The 25,944-nt window shown below is 37.1% G+C and overlaps 3 protein-coding genes across 4 annotated transcripts in view; 2 read left to right on the forward strand and 1 right to left on the reverse strand.

Moving 5' to 3' along the window:
- LOC125233644 (UNC93-like protein MFSD11) overlaps positions 1-7,112 on the forward strand; it is a 52,705-nt gene extending 45,593 nt beyond the window's left edge. For both annotated transcript variants that reach the window (XM_048139710.1, XM_048139712.1), the window contains 6 exons: positions 1,483-1,659; positions 2,211-2,382; positions 3,211-3,322; positions 4,323-4,448; positions 5,271-5,575; positions 6,771-7,112. In XM_048139710.1, the coding sequence (XP_047995667.1) occupies positions 1,483-1,659; positions 2,211-2,382; positions 3,211-3,322; positions 4,323-4,448; positions 5,271-5,575; positions 6,771-6,983 (1,105 nt within the window). In that variant the 3' untranslated portion in view covers positions 6,984-7,112. The remainder of the gene's footprint in view (positions 1-1,482; positions 1,660-2,210; positions 2,383-3,210; positions 3,323-4,322; positions 4,449-5,270; positions 5,576-6,770) is intronic.
- A 3,840-nt stretch (positions 7,113-10,952) lies between these two features.
- On the reverse strand, positions 10,953-12,826 carry LOC125233646 (transmembrane protein 70 homolog, mitochondrial). Its single transcript, XM_048139713.1, has 2 exons — positions 12,284-12,826; positions 10,953-11,950 (listed from the first exon to the last, which is right to left on the reverse strand). The coding sequence occupies exons 1-2, from the start codon at positions 12,719-12,721 to the stop codon at positions 11,765-11,767; spliced, it is 624 nt and encodes a 207-aa protein (XP_047995670.1). The 5' UTR covers positions 12,722-12,826; the 3' UTR covers positions 10,953-11,764.
- A 12,408-nt stretch (positions 12,827-25,234) lies between these two features.
- LOC125233588 (meteorin-like protein) overlaps positions 25,235-25,944 on the forward strand; it is a 63,254-nt gene continuing 62,544 nt past the window's right edge. The window contains exon 1 of the mRNA XM_048139648.1: positions 25,235-25,492. Coding sequence (XP_047995605.1) covers positions 25,398-25,492 — 95 coding nt within the window. The 5' untranslated portion in view covers positions 25,235-25,397. The remainder of the gene's footprint in view (positions 25,493-25,944) is intronic.

The raw sequence follows: 25,944 nt of genomic DNA on the forward strand, positions 1-25,944 counted from the left end.
TGCGACTCTACTGTGCGTTTAGTAAGCTAAATTTATATGTACTTAGTATGAGCGAAGCGAAGTAAATCGACCGTGTAGTTAACCCTTTGTTTGTTGGCGCCGTTCCAAATGCCTTCGCTTCGGCGAATGGCCGACGGCTTATTCAAATTTACTTTTATACATATAAATTCAATATTGGTAATACACTAAAAGCTCATTGAACTTATCTCAATGTTGCTGGGGTCACAACACAACTTATCCACAGTCGGCGAGTCTCGTCTGTAGAAATAGGTGCTTCTCCAGTTGTCGGTGATTCATTATACATTGGCAAGGCCATACCTACCTACTTACTGGAAACTTTATTATCTGGCTAACCGATGAATAGCACAAAACAATTTTTAAGATACGAATAATCTTACATCTATACGAATACGAGAAGATGAATAATCTTAGATTAGACTAACTCTAATGAGTTTTTATGTATTATGATCTTATATTTACCTGAGTCAAAATATTAATAGTGCACTATACTTGAAGGTGACCTATTAAGTCAATACCTAATTACCTACAGATTTTTTTTATATAATCCTAATAAAATGGCATTTGACCTTAGATTTAGATAATGCCAAAGGTTTTTTAACCCCCGACGCAAAAACGACGGGGTGTTATAAGTTTGACGTGTCTGTCTGTCTGTCCGTCCGTCTGTCTGTCTGTCTGTCTGTCTGTCTGTCTGTCTGTTTGTCTGTGTGTGTGTCTGTCTGTGGCACCGTAGCTCCCGAACGGGTGAACCGATTTCGATTTAGTTTTTTTTTGATTGAAAGCTGAGTTAGTCGGGAGTGTTCTTAGCCATGTTTCGTGAAAATCGGTCCACTATGTCGCGCTCGGGGGTTTTTTCAAAATTTATTTTTGTGGTTATTTGAACAGAAGAGTAGTGACATTTATTTATTTATTTATTATTTATTTATTTAAACTTTATTGCACAGTAAAAATATACAGTTAGTTATTTATTTATTTAAAAATATATCTTACTAGCGACCCGCTCCGGCTTCGCACGGGTACTATACCTACATGTAAACCTTCCTCTAGAATCACTCTATCTATTAAAAAAAACCGCATCAAAATCCGTTGCGTAGTTTTAAAGATTTAAGCATACATAGGGACATAGGGACAGAGAAAGCGACTTTGTTTTATACTATGTAGTGATTTAGAGGCATTTCTATTCAACGGGTATATTCAAATCAGCCTGTCTACGACATTGGTCTCACTCTCAGGTGACAGCAGCGAACGGCGGCCAAAGCTTGGAGCAGCGATGGGATCATATATGTTCGCGCCTATGACTAATGTTGTGGTCGAGAGATATACAATCTAAGCTAAGCTTGGTTTGCTTTAATCGCCTGTCGTTGTGTTCATGCGCCAATTTAGTTCAGTTATCTTAAACCCCAAGTCCTTCTACTCTTTTTTACTTCAACATTTTTTTTTTCAAACATTCCTTCTCTTTTCCAGGTTCTTCATAGTGACATTCCTGTTTCCCCGCACTGCTTTGCTGTACGCAGCAAGCGTGCTCATCGGCGCAGGCGCGGCCGCGATTTGGACGGGGCAGGGCAACTACCTTACGGTCAACAGCGATGCGGAGACTATTTCCCGCAACTCTGGAGTGTTTTGGGCTATGCTGCAGTGCAGGTTTGTCCTTTGCAAATACATTCCTGCTTATTCATCCAAAGTTTATGGAGGTATATAACAAGTACTTAACCTTACCGGCGCTATATGGACGTGGTAGGGCAATTAAGAAACGGTGACCAGTGATGCGGAAACCATCTCACGCAACTCATTAGTGTTCTGGGCCTCGCTGCAGTGCAGGTATGTTCTTTACAATGACATTTTTGTTTATTCATCCAAAGTGTATGTAGTTACATAGCGAGTGCTTACCGGCGCTATATGGACGGAGCAGGGCAACTCTGGAGTATTCTGGGCCATCAACAGCGATGTGGAGACCATCTCCAGCAACTCTGGAGTATTCTGGGCCATGCTGCAATGCAGGTTTGTAACGTGACATTCAGCGGCATTGAATACAGATTCGACGTATTGGAGAATGTTTTTAAAATACTGACGAGCAGTGACACTTTTCAGTAATTACACAAGCCTGCCAGTGACAAAGTTTGAAATTTTTATATAAATCTCAAAGACAAATGGTAAAAATAGAAATCAATCTGATTCCATGCCTTTCTTTCCAGTTTATTCTTCGGCAACCTCTTCGTGTTCATAAAGTTCCAAGGCAAGCAGCACATCGACCAGGAGACGCGTAACATGGTGTTCGGTTGCCTGACCGCTGTGTGCGCTCTCGGCATTGTGTTTCTACTTCTACTGAGACCTGCTAGGCGGGCGCCAGCTATTGAGGATGCCAAGGTATTGACTATGTGCTACTGTGGTTCATGTTAGGTCGTAACATAGTGTTCGGGTGCCTGACCGCCGTGTGCACACTGGGAATAGTGTTATAGCTTCTGCTCAGGCCCGCTAGGCGCGCGCCAGCTATTGAGAATGCCAAGGCCCTTTGTGTAGTTCTTAAAAAAACTTCTAAAAACAACCTTTATATTCAAGTACACTGTACAGGTAACGGATACTTTACTTTATCTAACAGTTAATCAGATTTAAAGTACCGCCACTCAGGAGTCGCAGTATTTTTCCGCCCTTGTGGTAGAGGGTAATTACCCTTGGCCCTTGGATAGTTACCATTTTCCTCATAATAATCCTTGACTGATCTAAAATATTCCGAATAATTTTCCTAATTTGTTATCCTCTTTATAATATCTAAAGCAGTATATTTGTAAATTAAATTTTAAACCCTCAGCCAATGTTATGTTTTGTGTGTTGTTTGAAACATATATTCAAATGATTACATGTATTCTAGTCTACAAGTGAATAAATAAAGTCAGGTATTAATGTCGACGACCAGTCTGGATCTGGCATATCGGGTAGAGACTAGAGATCCTGCCTGCCTGTGAAGGCGATGGTCCTGGGTTAGAATTCGAATCCCGGTTTAGCAATTTCTGAGATGGGCCAGATATTTGTTCCTAAGTTATGGATGTATATAGGTAGGTAGGTTTTTTGTCTGACTACCCAAAACACAAACCTTCTTGAGTTTACCGTGGGGCTTAGTCAATTTGTGTAATGTCGCTACGATATTATTAATAATAGGTATTTAAATGTATGATGACACAGATGTGTTTGTTCCAGATTGAAGTCGTGAGCAATGAGCCCACCAGTCCCTTGGACGCGTTCAAAGGAGCCCTAAATTTGTTCTGCACGAGAGATATGCTGTTGCTAAGTGTCACGTTCATTTATACTGGTGAGACCTCGAATTATCAACCTTTAGTTACTTATATTTTATCATTTTAGTCAAATGGATGTCAATACCATGTGATGTGTGTGTGATGAGAAGTTTTCAATGTGTTTCTGTAGTTTTTGTAGTTGCACATCCAAAATCGAAAAGTTTCTAATGAGCAAATATAATGATTAGATATATTGTGCAACTCTAAAGTATCACTGAAAAATGAAAAATGTTTACGCAAACACAATAAAAATCTTCCTCAAATAGTCCTTACACCTGGCGGGTGTTGCCCCTGCTGCGTGCGTCATGGCAAGGCCACAGGCGGCATCAGCTCGGCAACTTGCTAACATCTCATTAAAGTGTCAAGACCATGCACTTATAACTCTTAATAAATTGTATTTATTATTTTTGATCGTATCTCCCTTAATTAATCATACTAATTACATTGCCCCTTATTTCGACATGTATATCTTCGATCGATATGTTGGTAGGTACTTAAAATACGTTAACAAATATTTTGTACTTACCTACAATTTTCAATTGTACAACATTTGTCGGTTAATCAATCAAAAACCAAGCGGATCTGTCACTGAGCGACCTGTCTTTAACCTTCTGACTTGGTCGTGTTATCTTTTCATTTAAAGCTCGGCCACACATGCGCGTTTTGAGAGCGTAGGCGGAGCGTTAGCGGAGCGTGAGCGGAGCGCAATGATAGCGGGGCGCCGGACGAACACTGGCGTTGCGCCCAGCGGACGCCGGTGGGAACTAACGAGCGCGGATTGCGAGCGGAATGCGCGCGGATTACGCGCGGAACGTCAGCGTTCGTCTGGCGCACCGCTATCATTGCGCTCCGCTAACGCTACGCTATCAAAACGCTTTATATGTGGCGGAGGCTTTACTCTCAACTGGTTTAAAGCGCCTTTAGAGGGTAGATTTTGTTTACATTTATGTTGATACCTAAAGGTACGGACTATAGTTTACTCGTTGGGTACAAGTACAAGCGTATGTGTTGTTCTAGGCGTGGAACTGTCGTTCTTCAGCGGAGTGTACAGCCCCAGCATTGGCTTCACGCTGTCCATGGGTGAGAACGTGAAGCAGCTGGTCGGCTTGTCTGGAGTCTTCATCGGTCTGGGAGAGGTGCTTGGTGAGTCTACTTGTAATACTTATGGTAGGGTCAAATTGCTGACTTGTGTTAGTTACGCTAGTTTTAATCCACACACGGAATAGAAAAATAATTTCACATTTTTAATATGGTGCTTGTGAAACATTTTTATGTAGATATGCAGCAAAAAATATTTAGTCAAACTTCGTTAAATGGAAGCAAACTAGCGCTGGATAAAACCAGCGCACCATCCCTACTACTTATGACAATAGATTAACTTACTTTGATCGGCAACATTCCAGCAACGCAAGCTTGTGCCTCAGACTTACTTATTATACCTTCATACATATGTATGTGATATTCTATTCTAATATCAAATAAACTATTCATTTAGTAAGTGACACGTCCCTCAATAACTTTGCACGCTTTCTTTGTTTTATTAAAAGGTTATTTTAACTCCTCTTCAGTTCAGATTTTTTAATCCATTAATTTGCTTGTGTCTTCTAAGACAAATTATCTGATGATGAAGGCAAGGTCTTTTATCTATAAAGAACTTCTAGTCTACAAAGCAATCACGGATATATACTAGCTTTTGGCCGCGGCTTCGCTCGTGTTAGAAAGAGGCAAAAAGTAGCCTATGTCACTCCATCCCTTCAACTATCTCCACTTAAAAAATCACGTCAATTCGTCGCTCTGTTTTGCCGTGAAAGGCGGACAAACAAACAGACACACACACTTTCCCATTTATAATATTAGTATGGATTACATTGTTGATATAATCTTCGATCTTTACCTAAGTAATCAGGTGTTGCATACATGTTTCGGGTGTATACAATGGATTATAATCTTATTAAATATTCCCAGGTGGCGCTCTGTTCGGTATCCTCGGGTCCCGCACGACCCGCTGGGGTCGCGACCCGATCGTGTTCACCGGCTACCTCATCCACATCACCAGCTTCTTCCTCATCTTCATCAACCTGCCCAACGTGGCGCCCTTCGGAGACACCAACGAGACTTCTTACATCACCCCCTCCCCGGCACTGGCTATGCTCTGCAGTTTCCTCCTAGGATTTGGTGATGCGTGCTTCAATACGCAAATATACTCGATATTGGGAGGAAACTACGCTGATAACAGCACGTCGGCGTTTGCGCTGTTCAAGTTCACTCAGGTAAGTTCATAGAAATAACCTTTACCTTAGTGACAGTCCACGTTTTGTAACAACTCAATGTAGCGCCCTTCGGAGATACCAATGAGACTTCTTACATCACCCCCTCCCCGGCACTGGCTATGCTCTGCAGTTTCCTCCTAGGATTTGGAGATGCGTGCTTCAATACGCAAATATACTCGATATTGGGAGGAAACTACGCTGATAACAGCACGCCGGCGTTTGCGCTGTTCAAGTTCACTCAGGTAAGTTCATAGAAATAACCTTTACCTTAGTGACAGCCCACATTTTGTAACAATTCAATGTAGCGCCCTTCGGAGATACCAATGAGACTTCTTACATCACCCCTTCCCCGGCACTGGCTATGCTCTGCAGTTTCCTCCTAGGATTTGGGGATGCGTGCTCCAATACGCAAATTTCGAAACTATGCTGATAACAGCACGTCGGCGTTTGCGCTGTTCAAGTTTACTCAGGTAAGTTCATAGAAATAACTCGTGTCTTAATGACATTTCACGTCTAACTACTCTGTGGCGCCCTTCGGAGACATCATTTAGACTTCCTACATCACCCCTTCAAAGAGGATGCCACTCAGCCTTAACTTTGGTGACGCAATCTTAGGCATTATAGGCAACTGAACCACACGAAGGCTTACATGTCCCCGCGCGCAATTCGTTGTGCTCGAATTACTTCCAAGAAAGATGCCACGGATGCTGAAAAATCTAAGACTCTAAGTCTTATATACGTAAGTCTTGCCTCATGTCAAATAATCATCGATTGATTAGAAACATGTCGCCAATAGCCACGTAAACAACCGTATTTTTTTTTATTATTATTATAAATGGTCCTACTCTTGGCCACAAACTAGCCAAAGGTAAAGACGTGACCTACGATGGAGTGAACTCGCCCAGAAGATGCCTGTTCAGTGTTCACCCTTGATTTGGTTTCAACCATAGACCGAGTTTCAACCATAAATCAGGGACTGAGTTCACGCCCTTTTTGTCATACTGAATTGAACCTCATCACCAGGCCAGAAAGGCGTCCGTGTCAGACTAGTAAAAACGATCCACATAAGAGGCAATAAGTGCGAGAGGGACACCAGCTCGACTTTACCCTTTCACGTGGACACACTTTTTGGCCAATCAACTCAATCTAGGTTATCTATATATCTATGGTTTCAACATTCAAATTTTTGTTCCAGTCGCTGGCAGCCGCGGCGTGCTTCTTCTACTCTTCCCGCGCTCTGCTGTCCGTGCAGCTCGGCATCCTGGCCGTGCTGGGCACGCTGGGCACGGCCGCCTTCTGCCGCGTGGAGGTGACGGCGCGCGCGCGCCGCCGCGCCGAGGCCAGGGACCTGGACGAGAAGACGCCCGCCACGCACGACCTCGCTGACAACGCCTTGCATTACGATTGAAACGCGTACTAAGCTGATGAGTGCCATTCTCAATCATAACAGCATTTTCATGTTATTCTAACCAATATGGGATGTAGGAATGACGTCAAAGACAAATGTTAAGATGACGTCTTCAATATCGGTCCTACGTCAGATTGATATCTGAAATACCCTTAGTGTTATTACATTATCCTATCTGATGATAGGATAATGTAATAACACTAAGGGTATTTCTTGTCGGTGGTCAATAAGACACTATTTCCATAATAGCTTCAGCATTTACTAATCCCGGCCGATTATGTCAATCGGATTTGATTAACCCCCGATCTCTCTCTCCTCTTGTTCCAGATTTGTGACAGAAAATTTAAACTGTGGGTAATTAACAGATTGAAGGTTATGAATTCAGTACAAATTTTTGACAGCAACATTCCAGGGGTTAATAGAAACAAAGTCGACATTCTAAATAGGTACTCAAAATATGACACTCGAAGATATATGAAATCGATCTTATGGACGACCGACAATGTGGCTTTTGATTGAAAACGTCTCATATTTCAGGAGAAAAAAAATCTGCTTATACACACATACATAAACTCATGTATTCCCAAAAGGGGTTGGTAGAGCCCATGAACTGCCAAAGTTAGTGCTACTCCTAGTAAGAGATTGAAAGAAAACTAAATTGTGATATTGATGTGACAGCTAGCCCATCGCCCATAGCACTATTGAAGCCACCACTGGTAGTCGACTTCTACGACACCCACGGGAGAAAAGGGGGTGGTCATACTGGTAGAGCTACGAATCTACACGGGAAACATTTTTATTGACTAGTTTTAATGACGCCGAGACGATTCTAAACTAGATGCCATTGAAGGAGCTGTTTCCCTATAAATAATAAATAGGCATTCCAGTACCGGTTAGCCTACATTAAAAACATAAAATTATGTCTGATGTGATACATGTAGGTAGGTATGTTTTGATATATTTCTGATACATATTAACCGTCAGTTTTGAGATGATTGACCCTGTTAACTAATGGGTACCTATTAAAATAAATATGTCAAGTTACCTTTATAATAAATTACAGAAATTCAAAACAATGTTATATCAAACTCTAATAAATCGTACTGTCAGATTTGGACATTAAGAAAAGGTAAAAAATTATAAAATTGAACTTCTAATTGAATTAATATTATGTTTCCTTTTCAATCACCTCGGACCATAGGAGTTTGAAGTTAAAGTAATAAGTAAGTAACTCAAATATAAATTGATTATATGAAATGGATAGGTATGTATATACCTACTGACATTATTACTAAAGACTCGAATAAAATATGCTTTTGGTACTCAAGGAAAATATTAAATCAAATATGTAATATCAAATATATTAGGCTTTTCAGTATCCACGGTTTATCAAAAAATATTGATATTTGTTTTATTAATATTTTATATTTGTTACTATTTAAGTTACGTACCTCGCAAATTATACAATGCATTTGTTACAAGAGTTGCAAGAAGTAAAAGGTGAAGAAATGTACACATATTTATGAATCGACTGTACAGTTTGATAAAGATATTAACTTTGACTTTATTTATACATATTATCTATGTTTTATGCCCATTGTTTAAACATGGCAAAATTGCTATGTTCCATGTTGTTTAGGGAACTTCACTGTAGTTAAAATAAAATATTTTATACCATGCACGAAATAACGCATCAGAGAATTATAAGAAAAACATGGACAGCAGTTATTTTTAAATCCAATTTCTATTTAATAAGTCAGGTAGAAAAATATAAAGTAACTGAGTTGACCGTGACGTCACTCAATTCGATTTCATATAAATTCCATATTAGTAAGTCGTTCAAATTCGTTTTGACAGTTCTTAAAAAGAAGCTGATTTGACTAAGAGGCAAGTAGCCTATTGTAAAACAGTAAAAGAAGGTGCTGTCAGGTCATAAGAAAGATATTATGTATGATATTGTAAATAATAATAAATATTTTTGTAAATACCAAGAAAATTATACTGTAAATAATCATGAAAATTACAGGCATCAGTAATGTAAGCATAATACGAATTTAAATCAAAGTTTATAAAGTCTAAAATGTTTAGGATTTTGTCACAGTTTTAGTAGAGTTGTTGACATAATTATTTTTTCTTATAATGTCTGTGGTCTCAAATTCACTGCTATTAATTCATTCCTACTTTGACAAACATTTTGATTCGTACTTTTATTGTCATATTATTGTCCCGGATATTTTAGAACCTCTTTTTGACACATTTCCATTGAAATTTGTAGAGATGTGGCTAAGACGAATCGTTTGCAAAATCTAGCGATTATTTACGAATTGTTTGAATCGATTGTATGATGGGATGTAATTGAAATTGTAAACTAGAAACGATTATTAAAACTAAACTTAACAAAGCACCGATTGCTAAAATCTTGTCACTGAAATAAGCCGCGAAATTCAAATTTTCTTTGGTACGATAAACGATTTGTTCGTTAGTATTAGTAATAAACCTGTTTTCATCTTATTTAATTTTACTGTAATTTTTACTTCTTTAAAGTATCGTATATTATAATAAAATAATCGATTTCTATCAACTGACGGAAATGTCATTTGAATCGAAGTGATAGACTCTGCTACAGCACTAGTTTAAAAATAATAATTTTTAAGAAAAAAAAAACCGCCTTCCTTTGGGGTTCTGGTGATAAATACTTTCAAATGTTGGATTATGTTATCAATTCGTCTGTATATTTTTTAATGTTTGTTATTCGATATCTCCGTCATTTCTGAACCAATTTTGAAATCTGGATGATTCTGAAGTACTTACAGATGAGAAATTGAGAATGATTATCAGAACGGAACTCTAACCAGGGGCGGCTCACTCTTCATCAGCAGTTCCACTGCACCAAATGTCACTGTTCTGGACGTAAGTGCATGCTGTTCTTATAAAAATACCAAAGTCACTATAAGTGTGCCGTTCAGATTTGAGGAGTTCCGTTCTGACCATCATCAGCAATTCCACTGCACCAAATATCACTGTTCTGGACGTAAGTGCATGCTGTTCTTATAAAAATACCAAAGTCACACTATAAGTGTGCCGTTCAGATTTGAGGAGTTCCATTCTGACCATCATCAGGAGTTCCACTGCACCAAATGTCACTGTTCCGTACGTAAATGCATGCTGTTCCTTTAAAAACACAAAAATCACCATATGTATGCCTTTCAGATTTGAGGATTTCCCTCGATTTCTCCAGGATCCCATCATCAGAACTGGGTTCTGAGAAAAATGGGACCAATCTGTATGCATATACATTCAATCAAAAAAAAATAATTTCAAAATCGGTCTAGTAACGACGGAGATATCGAGGAACAAACATTAAAAAAAAAAAATAAAAAAAAAACATACAGACGACTTGATAACCCCCTTCCTTTGAGATTTGGAAGGTGGTTAAAAGTGAACGATAAATGACATGATAAGTAAATGCTGTGTGATAAATTAATATCGTAAAATACTCACCAACGAAGATCCGCAAAAATATAACATGTGTTAGATTATGTTTAAAGTAAGCGAAATATTGTTTTTAAGTACTTGATTTTTTTAAATATTATACAGGATTTTATTTAAAATTTCATTAGGTGGCGCGAGTTTACGTTTTGTGGACGATGTCATGTGTCAAAAAGAGGTTCTTACAAATCCGGGACAATAATTGTAAGTGTAATGGGAAAGAATGTTAAATTTATTATGATTGTGTTAGGAAAAATCGCATTTCTGAAAAAAGTATTCCTTCTAACATTCCATTGCTTTAATGCTAATATGTATGAAACTCTAAACAATAGAGAAAATCGAAATCAAAGTAAATTGGTAATCTAGTCAATTATTTTTTCCTTAGCACACTTTACTTGCTGTAATCAGTTTATTTTAAAAATATATGGTAATGTATAAGGATAGATATTATTATATTTAAGGCAATTAAATAGATTAACAAAGATTTTAGGACCTTTTATTGACTACCTCTGTGTGTAATTATCCAGCAAAACATCCCACTTTGTTGATTGTCGTAACACTGTTTTGACATGTTACTTGTATGAAAATACAAGCAAATATCATCCTTATGGCACATCTCGGACACTGGCGATCAAATCTATCAAAAAGGCGCGTTCCTAGCACACATTCTAAGCTCGTGTAGGTGAACGCGTACTATGCTTGTATGAGTGAGATATGACAGGTTGACTGTTCGCGTTTTTGACAGGCGGTAACTGTGAGGTAACCGAGAGGGGGTGGGCGGCACTTTCCGCGCGGAGCGGGAGTGGCCATACTGTACGATAGTACTCTTTATTATACTGTGCTATATGGTATCCAACAAAGTGAGATGTTTCACTAAACTGGGTGTATACTGTATAATAATGGGTAATATAGACCCACTAAACTTTTACACATATTCTTTTCATTTAATGGTGTTTACAAAGAGCATTAAATTACTATGTTTGGGTGTGCCGAACACGGCTCCAAACAGTCAGATTTTTGTTCTCCGTGGATTGCACCCGGCTATTGAATAATAATCAGTGTTAATCAGTATGCGTAAGTACTTCAAAAATAAACTATATCCTCTGTAAAATTTGTGTATGTGTCACTTGTTCTGGGATTTTTTTACTAAATGCAAATTGATCAACAAAAAGAAAGAATGAACAACAAACAACAACCAACCTGACTGCCAGAGGTCAAATGAAAAGAAATGCTTGGTAACACAATATTATAATTATTAAATTAACAGCTACATGACAACACTAAACCTAATTTTATTTACTGCTTTCTGAAGCTCCCATTTTAAAGTCCATGGGTTTATCATAACCCATCATCTTGGCATAGTGCATGGGGTCGCTGAAGTGCCTCGCCTCTACAAACATGGGCTTTCCCTTGGCCACCAGTGTTGTGAACATGCCAGGGATTTCAGGTACTATCACATCTTCTGCTTTGAATTCATGCTGGAATTAAAAATTAGGCCTTGTAATTATTCTTAAATCTTTAATTTTATTAACTGATACAGGGGTACACAAACTGTGCACAGTAGGCACCCTGGGGAGCCAAAGGTAGCCATAAGCCAACTAGCCTCACTGTGTTACCTGTGTATTTTGAATAAACTTGCTATCCAGGGTGTTATAGGACAACAATATTTTATCATTGTGTGCTATATTTTAAGGAAATTTGCTACCCATGTATTGAATGAATAGGAATTTATTAGCTTGGCATTTTCTTAATACAACCAACTTTAAACAATTATTTACTAATCTACTAAAACAAAGACAGTTAACACTTACCTGTTTTTCAGCAATAAAAAAGTTGTAAGTAACTGCCTTGTATGTTGAATTTGTGCTATCATAGTCAATCTTTGTTACATATTTCTTAGTAATTTGATGTAGCAGTATTGGTGTTACGAACGTGAAGAACCCAACCACAGAACAAATAGCGACGAGGAGTGAAGTGCTTCCAATGGTGGCTGCTTCGTTTATAATGATCGGTTGAGCTACCAAGCCCGCGACGCTGGAGCTTAGAGAAAATACCTTCACTGCCTTAATTTGAGGCGTTAAAGGACCATAGTAAATGCGGTCTACTTCGCTGTCTACCTTTGAATAGCTAGCAAAATGCCGTATCAGTTTAGTGTTCAGTCTAAGACACTTTAGGTTAACAATTTCTTTGTGAAATATGGATAATGTCTTGGTTTGTACCAATGTGCCTTGGAAACAAAGTCGAAACATGTTTACCTTCTCAGTGTTTTGAGTATCTGAGATGCAAAATCAATTCAAATCAATGTAGAGAATCCCATTAGATGGGGTTATTTTTCACGAGAGGAGACTGAGAGGTTTTGCTGTCAATGTCACTGTCAGTGTCATTACAGGAGCTGTCAAATTTTACTGGGAAGCGTTCTAAAATAATTAATCGTGGGTGCGTTGAAAAATACTTAAAATTAATTTTGATTTATTTAACACTTGGCAAAAAAATAGTTAAAAATTGGCAACATCATTGTGTCGTCCCTTTCAAATTAATTAATGTGAGAAAGCGACACTATGTCAGCCAGCCTGACGCTGAATATGCCGGTTATCAAATGTCAAAAAAAAAAAAACTTGGTACTCGAGATGTGCTCGAGATACCTATTTGAATAGTAAATTTCGCTTTACGATATTTTATTTCGTCGGTGCAAGTGCACTCTGAAGGTCCTGCTTTCAGACTCTTACCCCTGATTACAAAATTACGAACATAAATCCCGATCAAGGATATGGAAAGGTAGGTCAACCAGGTGATAATGCTTCTTACCGTACGTTTGCCTAACTCTAGGTACCTCACACATTAGTCATTACATAATAGTATTTTCATTAGAAAAGTTTCCTTCTGCTTCTTACGCATTTTGATGGACCTTTCAATCCGAACTGTACTCAGGCTGTGCTACGGATCATAACATGCTGTGCTCCGTACTCGTTCCGTAGCACTTGATCCATGTGTAAGTAGTTAAGTACCACGTAAGTACATAGAGACGGCCAACCAAATCTTGGCACAAAAAAGGCGGCAAATTTTAAATACGTGGGGCTCACCGGCGGCAAACTGAAATGCACGATATTTGAATGATATCCTTTGGAATATGTCCCAGTGATATTAGTCATATTAAGTAGTGTATGTCAAAATTGGCATGCTTATCAGTGACGCGGTTGGTAAGGTAAGATAAGATATACATAAAACAACATTTTCTCAAACATGGTATGAAATATTGATGTTATGTGCCTTATAATTGGCAGCGAAGTATGACGTTGCAGGTGCGGCTAGGACGATTGATAGATAATGGAATTTCATACAAACCTTGCAGGCCAAGGCCGGCAAAGTCTTCTTTTTTAATTTCCAAACACAGATAATTGTGACATAACATCCAGGTATTTAGCCAATTAAAAAAAAAACTATAAGGGGCTTTATAGACGTGCCGACTGCAACTGGTACGGGCCCTAGACAATATTTGATTTTGGGTGCGTTTTCATACAAAAAATTTTTTTTTCGTTTTTTTTTATTTATTTTTTAACTTTTTGTTTTTTTATAAGCGTATACGGGTTATCAAAGGGGAACGAAAATTCGATTATTTTTGCGCTACGACGCACCATCCATCCGCAGCCATCCAAAGTTACTATTTTCAGTAGACTTTATTTATTTCATACCATGTTTGAGAAAAGCACTATACATACCTCGGCGGGAAATGGGGTTGCCTGCCTCAGACCTATCCGGCCTCGCTTTGCTCGGCCGTCTATATGTCTTCGGCCGGCAACCCCCTTTGTCCCGGCCTCTGTAGTAATGTACTATTAATTATGGATCTTTTAAGGAAACACAGGTTATCCGCATGGTTATAATGCATCTGAAAAGCTTTGACATTAAAATTCGTTTATTGCAGTTATGTACAATACATTATATCTATGCTCGACGTGGCTAATGATAATAGGAACGTAGGTACCCGTGGTAGGTACCTTTGACAGTTCGTTTGATCATAAATTATATTAATTATAATGTTTGCGGGTACTTTAACATTTTTTTATTTAGAAATGTAATCCAATAGGATTTGCCACAGGGACCATCATTCGCCGCGTCAAGGTATAGGATGTAGTAGTAACATGTATAATTAACACGTACTGATCACGAAGCATTATGATGTGTATGTAATTGTGTATATTACCTACAAACTTAAACAGTACAAAAACCATTACATAACCAATTCGTAATTCAAAGCGTGGTTCGTTGGGCAGTTATCTTCTTCATAACAGAAGCCGGTATCGGTATCCAAAACCGTCGGGTCGGGGCAGTCGCAACGAGAGAACCCACAAACTGTCCCGACAAGTCTCTGCTCAGGATGTTCGCATGTCCGTTGCGCAGGCCAGTATGTCTGCGAGCAGTTACTTTTCACTTCTATCATCCATTCCGGACAAGCAGCAACGCCTGTTGATTAAAAATAGCTATTACAACTACAGTCACTACAGACCTAGATGTACGTATTTAAGGTACAGCGGGGCAAATCTCGACTGGGGGACAAATGTAACTGGTCCATTTTTTCCATGTTTTACAATGTTTGTATTTATTAAATAGTGTCCTGCGGTTATATATGGTAGGCGTGTTTCGTTTTCTTTCAACCCCTTAATTGCCAAGAGTGGCACTGAAACTTGAGTAGTTTCATGTGCTCTGCCTACCCCTTTATGGGATACAGGCGTGATTGTATGTATGTATTGTATGTATGTATGTGTTCAGTGGACAATTGCCTCCCAGTCGAGATTTGCCCCGCTGTACCTTATAAGTGCAGTGGCTGGAGGAAATCTCGGTAGGGGTTTATTCTACAGCAGAAGCGTCCGCGCTAGGAGTTAGGATACGTTCTAGAATCTGAGGATGAACAGTGAACAAAAGTGTTAACTGTGTATGAACTGGTTGGCAGTGTCCAACAGTGAGCAGTGTGGTGATAGAAATCGACCGTTGTGAGCAAGTCGGACCGTTTTTCAGAACACAGACCATTGTTCAAGAGGTAGAGAACACACACACACACACACAGAACGCTCTGGATTTCATGAAATGTTGTATGTGCTATAGCAGATCTTAGATTTCTGCATCTCGCTCCTTTGAGTCTCACTTCACTATTCGCTCACGTTCACTTTATTATAATTAAATGAAAATAAAATATCTCACTAGACAACATGGATATTCTTACATTCAGTGTTGAACCACAAGCAATTATATTCCAAGCCCCATTTATATGACTGTTTCGTGTCGACATTGATACTCATCGACAGAGCGAACAAAACCACTAATGAAAACCACCTGAGCATCTTGAACCGACTAAAGTATATCAAACAAGAAAATCAGCTTTTATAAGAGTAAATCTGGTAATAGTCATTTCACGATGTTTAGGAATTATACATAAAACAATAGAACACCTAGGCACAGAGGTATTGTTTTTTTAAAGAACAATGCCAATAAATCACACAATCGAATCAGTCACTTGGAATGATAATTTTATTGTTGAAAGCAAAGTTTAGTGTTTATACCAATCTATTGCTTTAATTTTACTTTACTGAATCGGCAGCAAAATCTACACACACACACACACACACACACACACACAACCTTAGGGCCGACGGACTGCAGGGTACGTAGCCAAATGGCATTTCTCCGACGCCAAACGAAAACGAAACGTAGTCTGGCTCTGTCGCGCCAATACGCAAGAGCGATAGGGATAGATATCTACTAGCGTTTCGTTTCGTGAGCGTTTGTGCCATTCGGCTACGCACCCTGTAGCCCAAATGCAATTTGTATTGGGAAATACACTTCGACGGCCGTTGCGTTGCGATAAAGTAGCACTATGTACAGTCTGCTGAAAAAATACAGCAGATTAAGATGGAATGAGGACTACGAGCTTTGGGAAATGGGCATTTTCTCGAAAAAAGATTAATTTTTTTTTTTCAAAATAGGTAAATTTAATGTTTTTCCTACTCTGAATCACGAGCCCTTTCGATCCTAAAAGGTAAAAACAATCGTCCCAAATTTAATTTTTCCACTTCGTTACCATTTTTCAAGTGGAAATAAGTATGTGAAATAATAGAAAATTTTTGAACCATTTTTTTGTCTCTTGTTTTTTGTCCTAGATCGAAAGGGCTCGTGATTCTGAGTAGGAATAACATAAAATTTAATTACTTACCTTAGAACAATTTTTTTTGTGATTGTTCTCGCGAAAATGCCCAAATCCCTGGCTAAACCGTAAAACAACTGCGTGTTTGATTTGATTTGATTAAAACAAGCACTTAATCGGTATAAAGTTACGCTACTTTTGGAAGAGTATAGAAATTTATTATGGGTCAATTTACACGGTACGAGGACTCGTATCCGAGTTTCATTAGATTGAGGTATTTGATTGGTTTGTTGAAATGTACCTACTAACCTAAACAGCCTGCAATGTAACTATATGTAGCTACTTAATATAGAATCGCATTGGGAGTTAGCGCCGTCTAAATGAATTTGAGGGACTTAAAATTTTGCCTACTTAGGTACCCATTTCTCATCTAGCCACAAATTCAATGCCCACAAGCATCAGCTTATGATTACTAGTCTCAGCTAGTTTGAATGCGACGATGACTCTTGTCCAACCAAGCCCCAGTTATTCGATCCTTATTTGAGAAGAGATAAAGAGGCGAATCATAGGCCTAAACAAGCACAAGACAAGCGCTAGCGACAAAGCTATCGAGCCCAAACAAACTGTTGACTCAGTTTATCTTTGTGCAAACATCGTCAGCGGCCGGGCATGTGACAACACAATACGAAAGGCCACATATTGTGAATATTAAATGGCATTGACTGTGACGTAGACTTGCATTACGGGGTGTAAACGTAACCCTCCGTAATCTGGTAGTAATAGTACGGCTGGAGTGAATATAGACACGAGTATTTAATATCCTTACCTCCTGAGTTACACACAATGTTTTTCATCACATTTGAGATAAAAATACAAAAAAAAGTCATAAGGCAAAACCTTCAACGTAACGACGACGTAAAGACCAGTAGTGTATCTTCATCTATATCAGATTATTCACATTAAATTTCATTGTTTTTGATAACAAACACTTTTTGAACGAAAACAAACACGAAAATCCTGCATATAAATTAAATGCAATGTTCAGAAAAGCATATAAATCATATAATTGAACTAAATTTTAACTTATTTATCATTCATTCATTAATTTTGATCTGTTGTACTCTCTATTGCTAGGCAACGGTGGGCGCCTCGCGCTGGCACGCGGTCAAGCGCGAATTGAGAACATATTGTCAGATTGTAAATTATAACGATTTATCTGAGTTAAATTTACGAAATAAATGCAAAACACACTGAAATAATTCTAAAACATAAATAAATTGCATTTTTCATACAATATCTTTTGTAGCTTAATAGTAAAATTTTGGTTGTGCAACAAAAATCCTTGGCTGATTGAAACATCCTTTGCCTGAAGTATTGTACGGATTGTATTAATTTTTAAAACTAAATCCATTATTCCTTTGGGAATAAAATAGTACATTATGCTTCAGTACACGTAGACGCAATGAGACCTTTAAACAGCAAATGTGATGAAAACTTATTTAAATTGTATTCGCCATTTTCTAATTCACTCTTAGACAGCAATGTCACACGAGCCCGATTTTATGTAGAATGACATTTTTGCTATGGGCCACCTGTTTACAAATTATTTAGGAAAAAAATAGACCCTTGGAGAGACGCTGGGCCCATAACCTACAACAACTTAGTGAAATGCTAATTGTTATTTGATATCGAATTGATTACACGATGATGATCTTCATTTAGATAAATGTTCAAATAATTATAAATGTTAGTAGGTAGTAAGTATAACAGTTCATAAAGTTTTAAAATAAAAATGCTAATGAGGTGACTTTGGGATCATCCACATATTACATCACACCAAATTTCAGGTTTTTGGACCCCTCCCCCCTCCTATGACTTAAATAAATTCATTGAGCGCTTCATGCTAGCTCCACGGAAGGTATTTTTGCCAAAGAAATTATTTGTATATTTAGTGGAGTTATTGGCCTTCAATATTGAGCCAAATAGATGTAATAGTGTTATATATAAGTCTCAGTCAGCTGACAAAGCCAAGGACCCCATGCCTCATTTAAACTAGATTGTAAGACAGCGGAAAAACACCTGAATATGAACGTTGTTCACCAGAATATTCAGGGTTTTTCCAGCAAAAATTAGAAGTAGGATTATTTTTAGATAGTAATAATGTTGAAGTTATGTGTATTACTGAACATTGGTTGAAACAAGAACAGTTGATATTTGATTATGTTAATTTTAAATTAGCTAGTTTTTTTGCCAGAAAATCTGCTGCTCATGGTGGCTCCCTTATTATTGTTAAAAATTGTATGAAGTGTAAAGAGCGCAAAGATGTTGTAAAATATTCCATAGAAAGAACTATAGAAATTTCATGTGTTGAATTAGACAGATATATTATTGTATGTGTTTATAGACCACCATCAGCTGACTTCAGCATATTTGAATCTACAATGGAAAATGTTCTGAATTTAGTATGCAAGGGCCAAAAACATGTTATTGTATGTGGAGATTTTAATGTTAACTTGCTCGAGTCATCTAGTAATACTGTTAAAATGTTCTGTTTGTTTAAATCATTTAATTTATTTAATTTATTTCTTGAACCTACCCGGGTAGGTGTGACTAGTGCAACATGCCTAGATAATATTTTTTGTAACTGTGAATGTATAGATAAGAAATTATTTAACTGTTTTCATTCCGATCACAGCGGCCAAAGGGCAGCTTTCTTAAACGTTATTCATGATACTCCACAAACAATAACATATAGACCCATTACTGGATCTCGCTTGGAATCATTCAAAAATGAAATTCTACATAGTTTGTCTATAATACCATTTTCGCATTATGACTGTAATCATTTGTATCAAGATGTTTTCAATGTAATTCTTAATCAATTTAATAACAATTTCAAAGTGAAATCTATTAGTGGGTCAAAAGTTAAAACAAAGTTTAGTGAATGGGCTACTGTAGGTATTCACAAAAGTAGAAAAAGACTTTATGAACTTTATGGTGAGAGAGAGCTGAACAAGAATTCAGAATTCCTGGACTATGTAAGAAACTACTCAAGAATCTTCAAGAAAGTGTGTTTAACTGCCAAGAAGAAAAACTTTATTAGTTCTAAATTGAAAGTGTCGGACAACAAAGTGAAAACAACTTGGAGTATTATAAATAAAGAAGCTGGTAAATGTAAATCACGCGATTGTCAAGTCAACATTGTATCAGATAATCAACAAATAGTGTCGAACAGCGATGTTGCCTCGGCATTCGAAGATTATTTCTCAAATATAGCCGTTAACACCACAAAATGTTTACATTCTTCTGCGGCTCAAGCCCATTCATTACTTTGTGCTAATGTTAAGAAATGTAATAATTCATTTGAATTTAGTCAAGTAGACTCTGTAAATATTGTTAAAACATTCAAGTCACTCAATTTAAAGAAAACGGAAGACTTATGGGGAACATCAGTTAAAGTAATTAGTCATGTCATAGATATAATAGCACCTTACTTGGCCGTAATATATAATATTTCAATTTCACAAGGCACCTTTCCAGATCTTATGAAATGTAGCAAAGTCATACCGCTTTTTAAATCGGGTGATTCGAGTGATATAACCAATTTCCGTCCCATATCAATACTTCCTGTACTAAGTAAAGTCTTTGAGAAGCTAATGTTAAATGATCTACTGGGACACTTCAACAGACATAGATTACTTACAAGCAAACAGTTCGGTTTCACAAGGGGCCGTTCCACGACCGATGCTGCTTCGGTACTCATTAAACATATATATAATTTTTGGGAAAATTCTTGTGATGCAATTGGCATATTTTGTGATCTTTCAAAAGCCTTTGATTGTGTGGATCATGGAACGCTCATTTTGAAATTAGAACACTATGGTTTGTCTATAAATGCCCTAAACTTTATGTCTTCTTACCTTAGCAATAGAACACAAACAGTAGTTGTTAACAAAACTCGCTCTAGCGGGACTGTAGTCCAATTAGGAGTGCCACAAGGCTCAATTTTAGGTCCATTCCTGTTTTTGGTTTATATAAATGATTTGCCATGTATAGTGAAAAACTTTTGTGAAATAGTACTTTTTGCTGATGATACATCACTGCTTTTTAATGTTGACCGAAAATCTACGGATTACAATGTAATTAATAGCACGTTAGCTGATGTACTGCAGTGGTTTACTGTCAACAATTTACTTCTTAATTCTAAGAAAACCAAATGTATTCGATTTTCTCTGCCGAATGTTAAACCAATCGATACAAAAATACTTTTGAATGATGAATGCTTAGAGATGGTAGATACAACACTGTTTCTTGGTTTAACATTGGACAAAAATCTACAATGGAGTCCTCATATAAAGAAACTAGCAAGCAAATTAAGTTCAGCCGCATACGCCGTTAGGAGAATCAGGCAACTGACTAATGTTGAGACAGCTCGCCTAGTGTATCATAGTTATTTTCACAGTGTAATGTCATACGGTATTCTGGTTTGGGGCAAAGCAGCTGACATACAGACTATCTTTGTATTACAAAAGAGAGCCATTCGTTCTATTTACAACTTAGGAACACGTGAATCAGTAAGAGAACTCTTCAAAGAAATTAATATCTTAACTGTAGCTTCCCAATACATTTATGATAGTATAATTTATGTTGTTAAGAATTTAGACTGTTTCACTAAGAATTCTGATATCCATAATTATAACACTAGAAACAAAAATAAGCTTGCCATAAAGAAGTTTCGTGTCCGTAAAGTACAGAAGTCATTTGTTGGGCAATGCATTCATTTTTATAATAAGTTACCTGACACTGCTTTGAGATTACCCCTCCCAGCTCTTAAGAACTACTTAAAAAAATCATTGATGTTAAAGGCTTATTACAGAGTCGAGGACTATTTGACAGACAAACATGCATGGCCCGAACCAGAAACTACAAAAAACGAATAGCAATTAAAATAATTGTATTATGTATAGAGGACACAGTTCAGATAAGAAAGCACATCAAATATTTTATATTTTATGTTGTGTAGGTAAATTACATATTTAATGATATTGAGATTCATATTATCTTTTTCTTCTATGACAATTTGATATGTTTTCTCTGAAGAAGAACGACGTATTATTAAGCAATAATATAATTTATTGAAATTGATTTCCATAGAGTACCTAGTCTGTTCATATTCTTTGATGAATACTTTTGCATGTTAAATTGTATGTTGTTATTTAATGCATGTTAATTATAAGATGTAATGTTTTGACAAGAAGTTGCCCGCCGAGTTTCTTGCCGGTCCCATAGTGGATACCCCCCTCCCAACTGAGGGGGGACTGAAATCTTCTCGAGGCTGAGGCGTAGGGTTAGAGCCGGCGTAGCTTTATTTGACGTTCATATGCGCATTGTAATATGCCTACTTGAAAAATAAATATTTCATTTCATTTTCATTTTCATTTTCATTATGTCACGCTTTTTTGTATCCCTTTAACTGGGATTGTCACATTTAGTATGACCCCCCCCCCCTTACACTGTGACGTAATATATGGATGACGCCTTTCCCATGTTTATTTATATCTCAGTCAAAATAGTTTATTACAAAAGAGCTGCTTATCAGTGGCCTAATACAATCTGTCTGCTTAATGATATGTATTAGAAAATTTTGGTTACTTTTTAGAAGTGGTATTTATAGTCAATCAAATTACCAGACATTAAATGGTCAAAACTAATATAACCTCAAAAAAAGAAACATCTATTATGTGATAAAGTAAAAAGGATGCCATCATTCATCCTTAATTACTGGAATTAGAGAAAATGAAAGCTTTATCCCAAAAGCTCATAAGCTTCGTAGTGAGGTAATATCCTCAAAAAAAGGGACGTGCCAAGTCATGGTGTTAAAAAAAATGTTGGGGTGTTCGGCCGCTACCTAGAGTTCCGTGGTGATTTTTGTGATAGTTCCTTGCAGAATATAGATAAAGTTAGTAAAATATTATAGATATTATCAATACGATTGATTACATACATATTATGATATTACCAATTGTCTGTTGTATTCCGTATACTTAGGCTCCCCACAGACAGTCTTAAAAATTCATAATCTTAAAAAAAACTTGTATGCAAATTGACAGTTCAAACTGTCAGTCAATCTGTCAGTGTCAGTTTGAACTGTCAATTAGCATACAAGTTTTTTTTAAGATTATGAATTTTTAAGACTGTATGTGGGGAGCCTTAGTCTATTGATTGTAATGTAATGACCTGACCCGACCTTGTTTTGCCTAGTTTTATATAAAGACGCAATCAATTTCTTCCTACTTAATTCTTTCGCTGGAACTGGAAACTACCTTAGCTTCTCATATATAAGTATTCAATTAAATAAGTATTATTTGGAAATTCTCACGGCATATTATTTAAACCAACATAAGACGGACGATGTTTTGCACCCCTGTCGCGGACCCCTAAATATACCTACATAGATACACAATTTACACATCAGCAAAAAAAATATTCGACCATACTAAATGTTATTCGTCGGACGTTTTTCCAAGCTTTTTTTATTTAACTTTGGTACCTATCTATATAGTATACACCTAAAATTACGTAACCTACCCCTAATCTTAAACATGACCACAAGAGAGCAAAATAGGGGGTAATTATATTGAATACTGAACGAAGCGTAAGTATGTCGCAATAATTCGATTAAGCAATCAAGTTATAAAACGACCATTATCTTCATACGTTGTACATTCAATGCGGACGAAGGAAGTCAATTTATTTAATTACTCTCGCCGACAAACAACCCGACTTGCGCAATCTTATCACCATCATCACCATTATCAAACACGTAAAAACACCCTTGCTAAAATAAAGTTATACAAAGTTTTCCCGCCAATATTGAATGCAATATCCCCATGTGAATCTATACAGCGTTTCTTACATCATAAGGTTTGGAATTGATCGTCTGTAATGTTCTGTAGTTGGACGGGGATAGCAATATCGCTATTTCATTTTTCACCGCTCCAACAGTGACCACAAACTAGAGCTCCTGGTCGTGACCGTGTTTCGTGTACCCGTAGCCGAATCTCCGTTGCCGTGTTACTCGGCAACGGAGATCCGCTCCGTTTGCTCCGTGTGATTCGGCTACGTGTAATTAAGATACGTAGCTACGTGTACACGGAGATACGTATCTTATTTATACGTAGATCGGATCCAGTCGTGACCGTGACGTTTAGTGTAGATTTTATGCGTGTCACTAAGACCCCCGAATGTAATGCAAGGGGCGAGTTTTTAATTTTAGTTTCCATATTTTTGCATTTTAAATAAAGTTTTAAGAGTGATCAAAAGTAATAAGATGCAAATATTATGTTGGAGGCAAAAATAATAGACCAGTACAAATTGTAAAAGATGTGTATCAAAAGAATCCGCGTATAATCAACATATAAAAAAATAGGTAAAATTCTAATTTTCATTCACATGACACAGACTATAATTAATCAACTTTTTTTAAATAATCTAACATGTACAGTCAGCGTCTTATAGTTGGTAGTATCCGAAGTAGTCAAACAGTTTGTTATTTTTGCTTTCACTTAACTTCACAAACAATAGGAACACATGGTACTTAACAGGTAAATCCCAAAGCCTTGAAGGTAATTATTATCAATGGCCCGCAAACTATTGTTTGTTATCTTTATCTGCACGTGCAACTATTTCTTAGTATTTTCACCGACGAAAGACGGTTGTCCAGCCAGTAATAATATTTATGAACAACGGTGTATATTATTATTTCACTTAAAATACTTTTAAATTGTTGCATTGGTCTACCTGTAGCATTTCTTACTAGGGAGTAAATATTAATTAGAGATATTAATATATTTATTTGGATGGACTTTCATATTCATCGACATCCCCAAGTAGGTACCTAGTAGGTACCTACCTGAGGTGCGATTTTTGATTCTCATCGGGTGGCTTATTTCGTACTAAATAGTCATCGGCTGCATACAAAACAAGGCACCGGTGAGATTCAAAAATCCCACCAATACCACCTCTGGTTTTTTTTTTACAAACTCATAATGTCTGGTTATCAGAGAACAGAATAATACCAATATGTAATTAAAACCGAAATAAATTACACATATGAAAGAAAAAGTCACCAAGTCCTCTGGTGTCTGGTGATTTATATACATAGTAGTGTGACTACTTTAAGACAGCACAAGTTGAAATATTTTCAATAGATTATAATTTAACTTGTGTTTATTAGAATATGTAATTACTTAAAAAAACATCTGGAATCAAATCAATGCACTCGTGGTCTTGAGTATAACACATAATGCGAAGGGTCCGTTCGACACTTACAAGCTCTCTTTCAACAACCGAGCGGAGAGGAGCCGAAGCCGAGATTCGCGGGAACGTAGCCGAATCCAGAAACGGATACGTATCTTTGACGTGACCGTGTAGTACGGGATCTTAGCACCGCCGGTGCTAAGGCTACGTAGCTACGGTTCCGCGTGTAACACGTATATCACAAGCCCTACCACAAACACAGGTTTTGTAGTTATCTCTTTCGCTCTCAGTGTTATAGTCAATGCGGTCTCTTTCTTAGTGCGCTGGTTCCTTTATTTTCTTTTTTCTTTAGTATGGTAGTGTTCGAGCCGGTGCACACTCGTAGATGCGCTGCGCGCGTAATTCGTATTTTTATTTTGTGACGGTTTCTTTCGAACTTTTGTAAACTATGGAATTAACCTAATGGATTATTTTCAAGTGATGTGACAATTTGTAGATTAATTTCGAAGAGTGGTTTGTTTTTTTTCTTCAAGATGGAATTGAGGTCTGCGTTTTGGACAGTTGTGTTGGGCCTGATTTTTGGTGCGGAGGCGGGGATGATGGGTGATCAGTGCGACTGGACTGGCAGGTATGTTAGAAATTAGAAATGATATAACTATGACAATTATTCATAATTAATTCTGACAACGTTTTATGGTTCCTAAAAACGTTTTGTGACTTGGATTAATTGGAATAACGTTTGTTTTAATGTATCATATTCATGTATCATACTCTTTGGTTTATCAAATTGTTCGGTGTGTTTATATTAACTATTACATATATCTCTATTTGCGTACCTACTGTTAATGTTTTGTGAATGAGTATTAATTTGGCAATGTATAATGAACGTAACAGTAAAATAACAATTTGAATAAGACGGCGAATTAAGACTTAGGTACATATATGTATATATAAAATTAAATGTACGGAACCTTAATTAGTAATTTCGGCTGAATTTAATTTTACAGTTTCCTTTAATTCAATGCTGCAATTATATGTATATTAAACGTTGTTTCTGATCATATCTACTTTGTATTAGAA

The sequence above is a fragment of the Leguminivora glycinivorella genome, chromosome 14 (assembly GCF_023078275.1).
Source record: "Leguminivora glycinivorella isolate SPB_JAAS2020 chromosome 14, LegGlyc_1.1, whole genome shotgun sequence".
Classification (NCBI taxonomy): domain Eukaryota; kingdom Metazoa; phylum Arthropoda; class Insecta; order Lepidoptera; family Tortricidae; genus Leguminivora; species Leguminivora glycinivorella.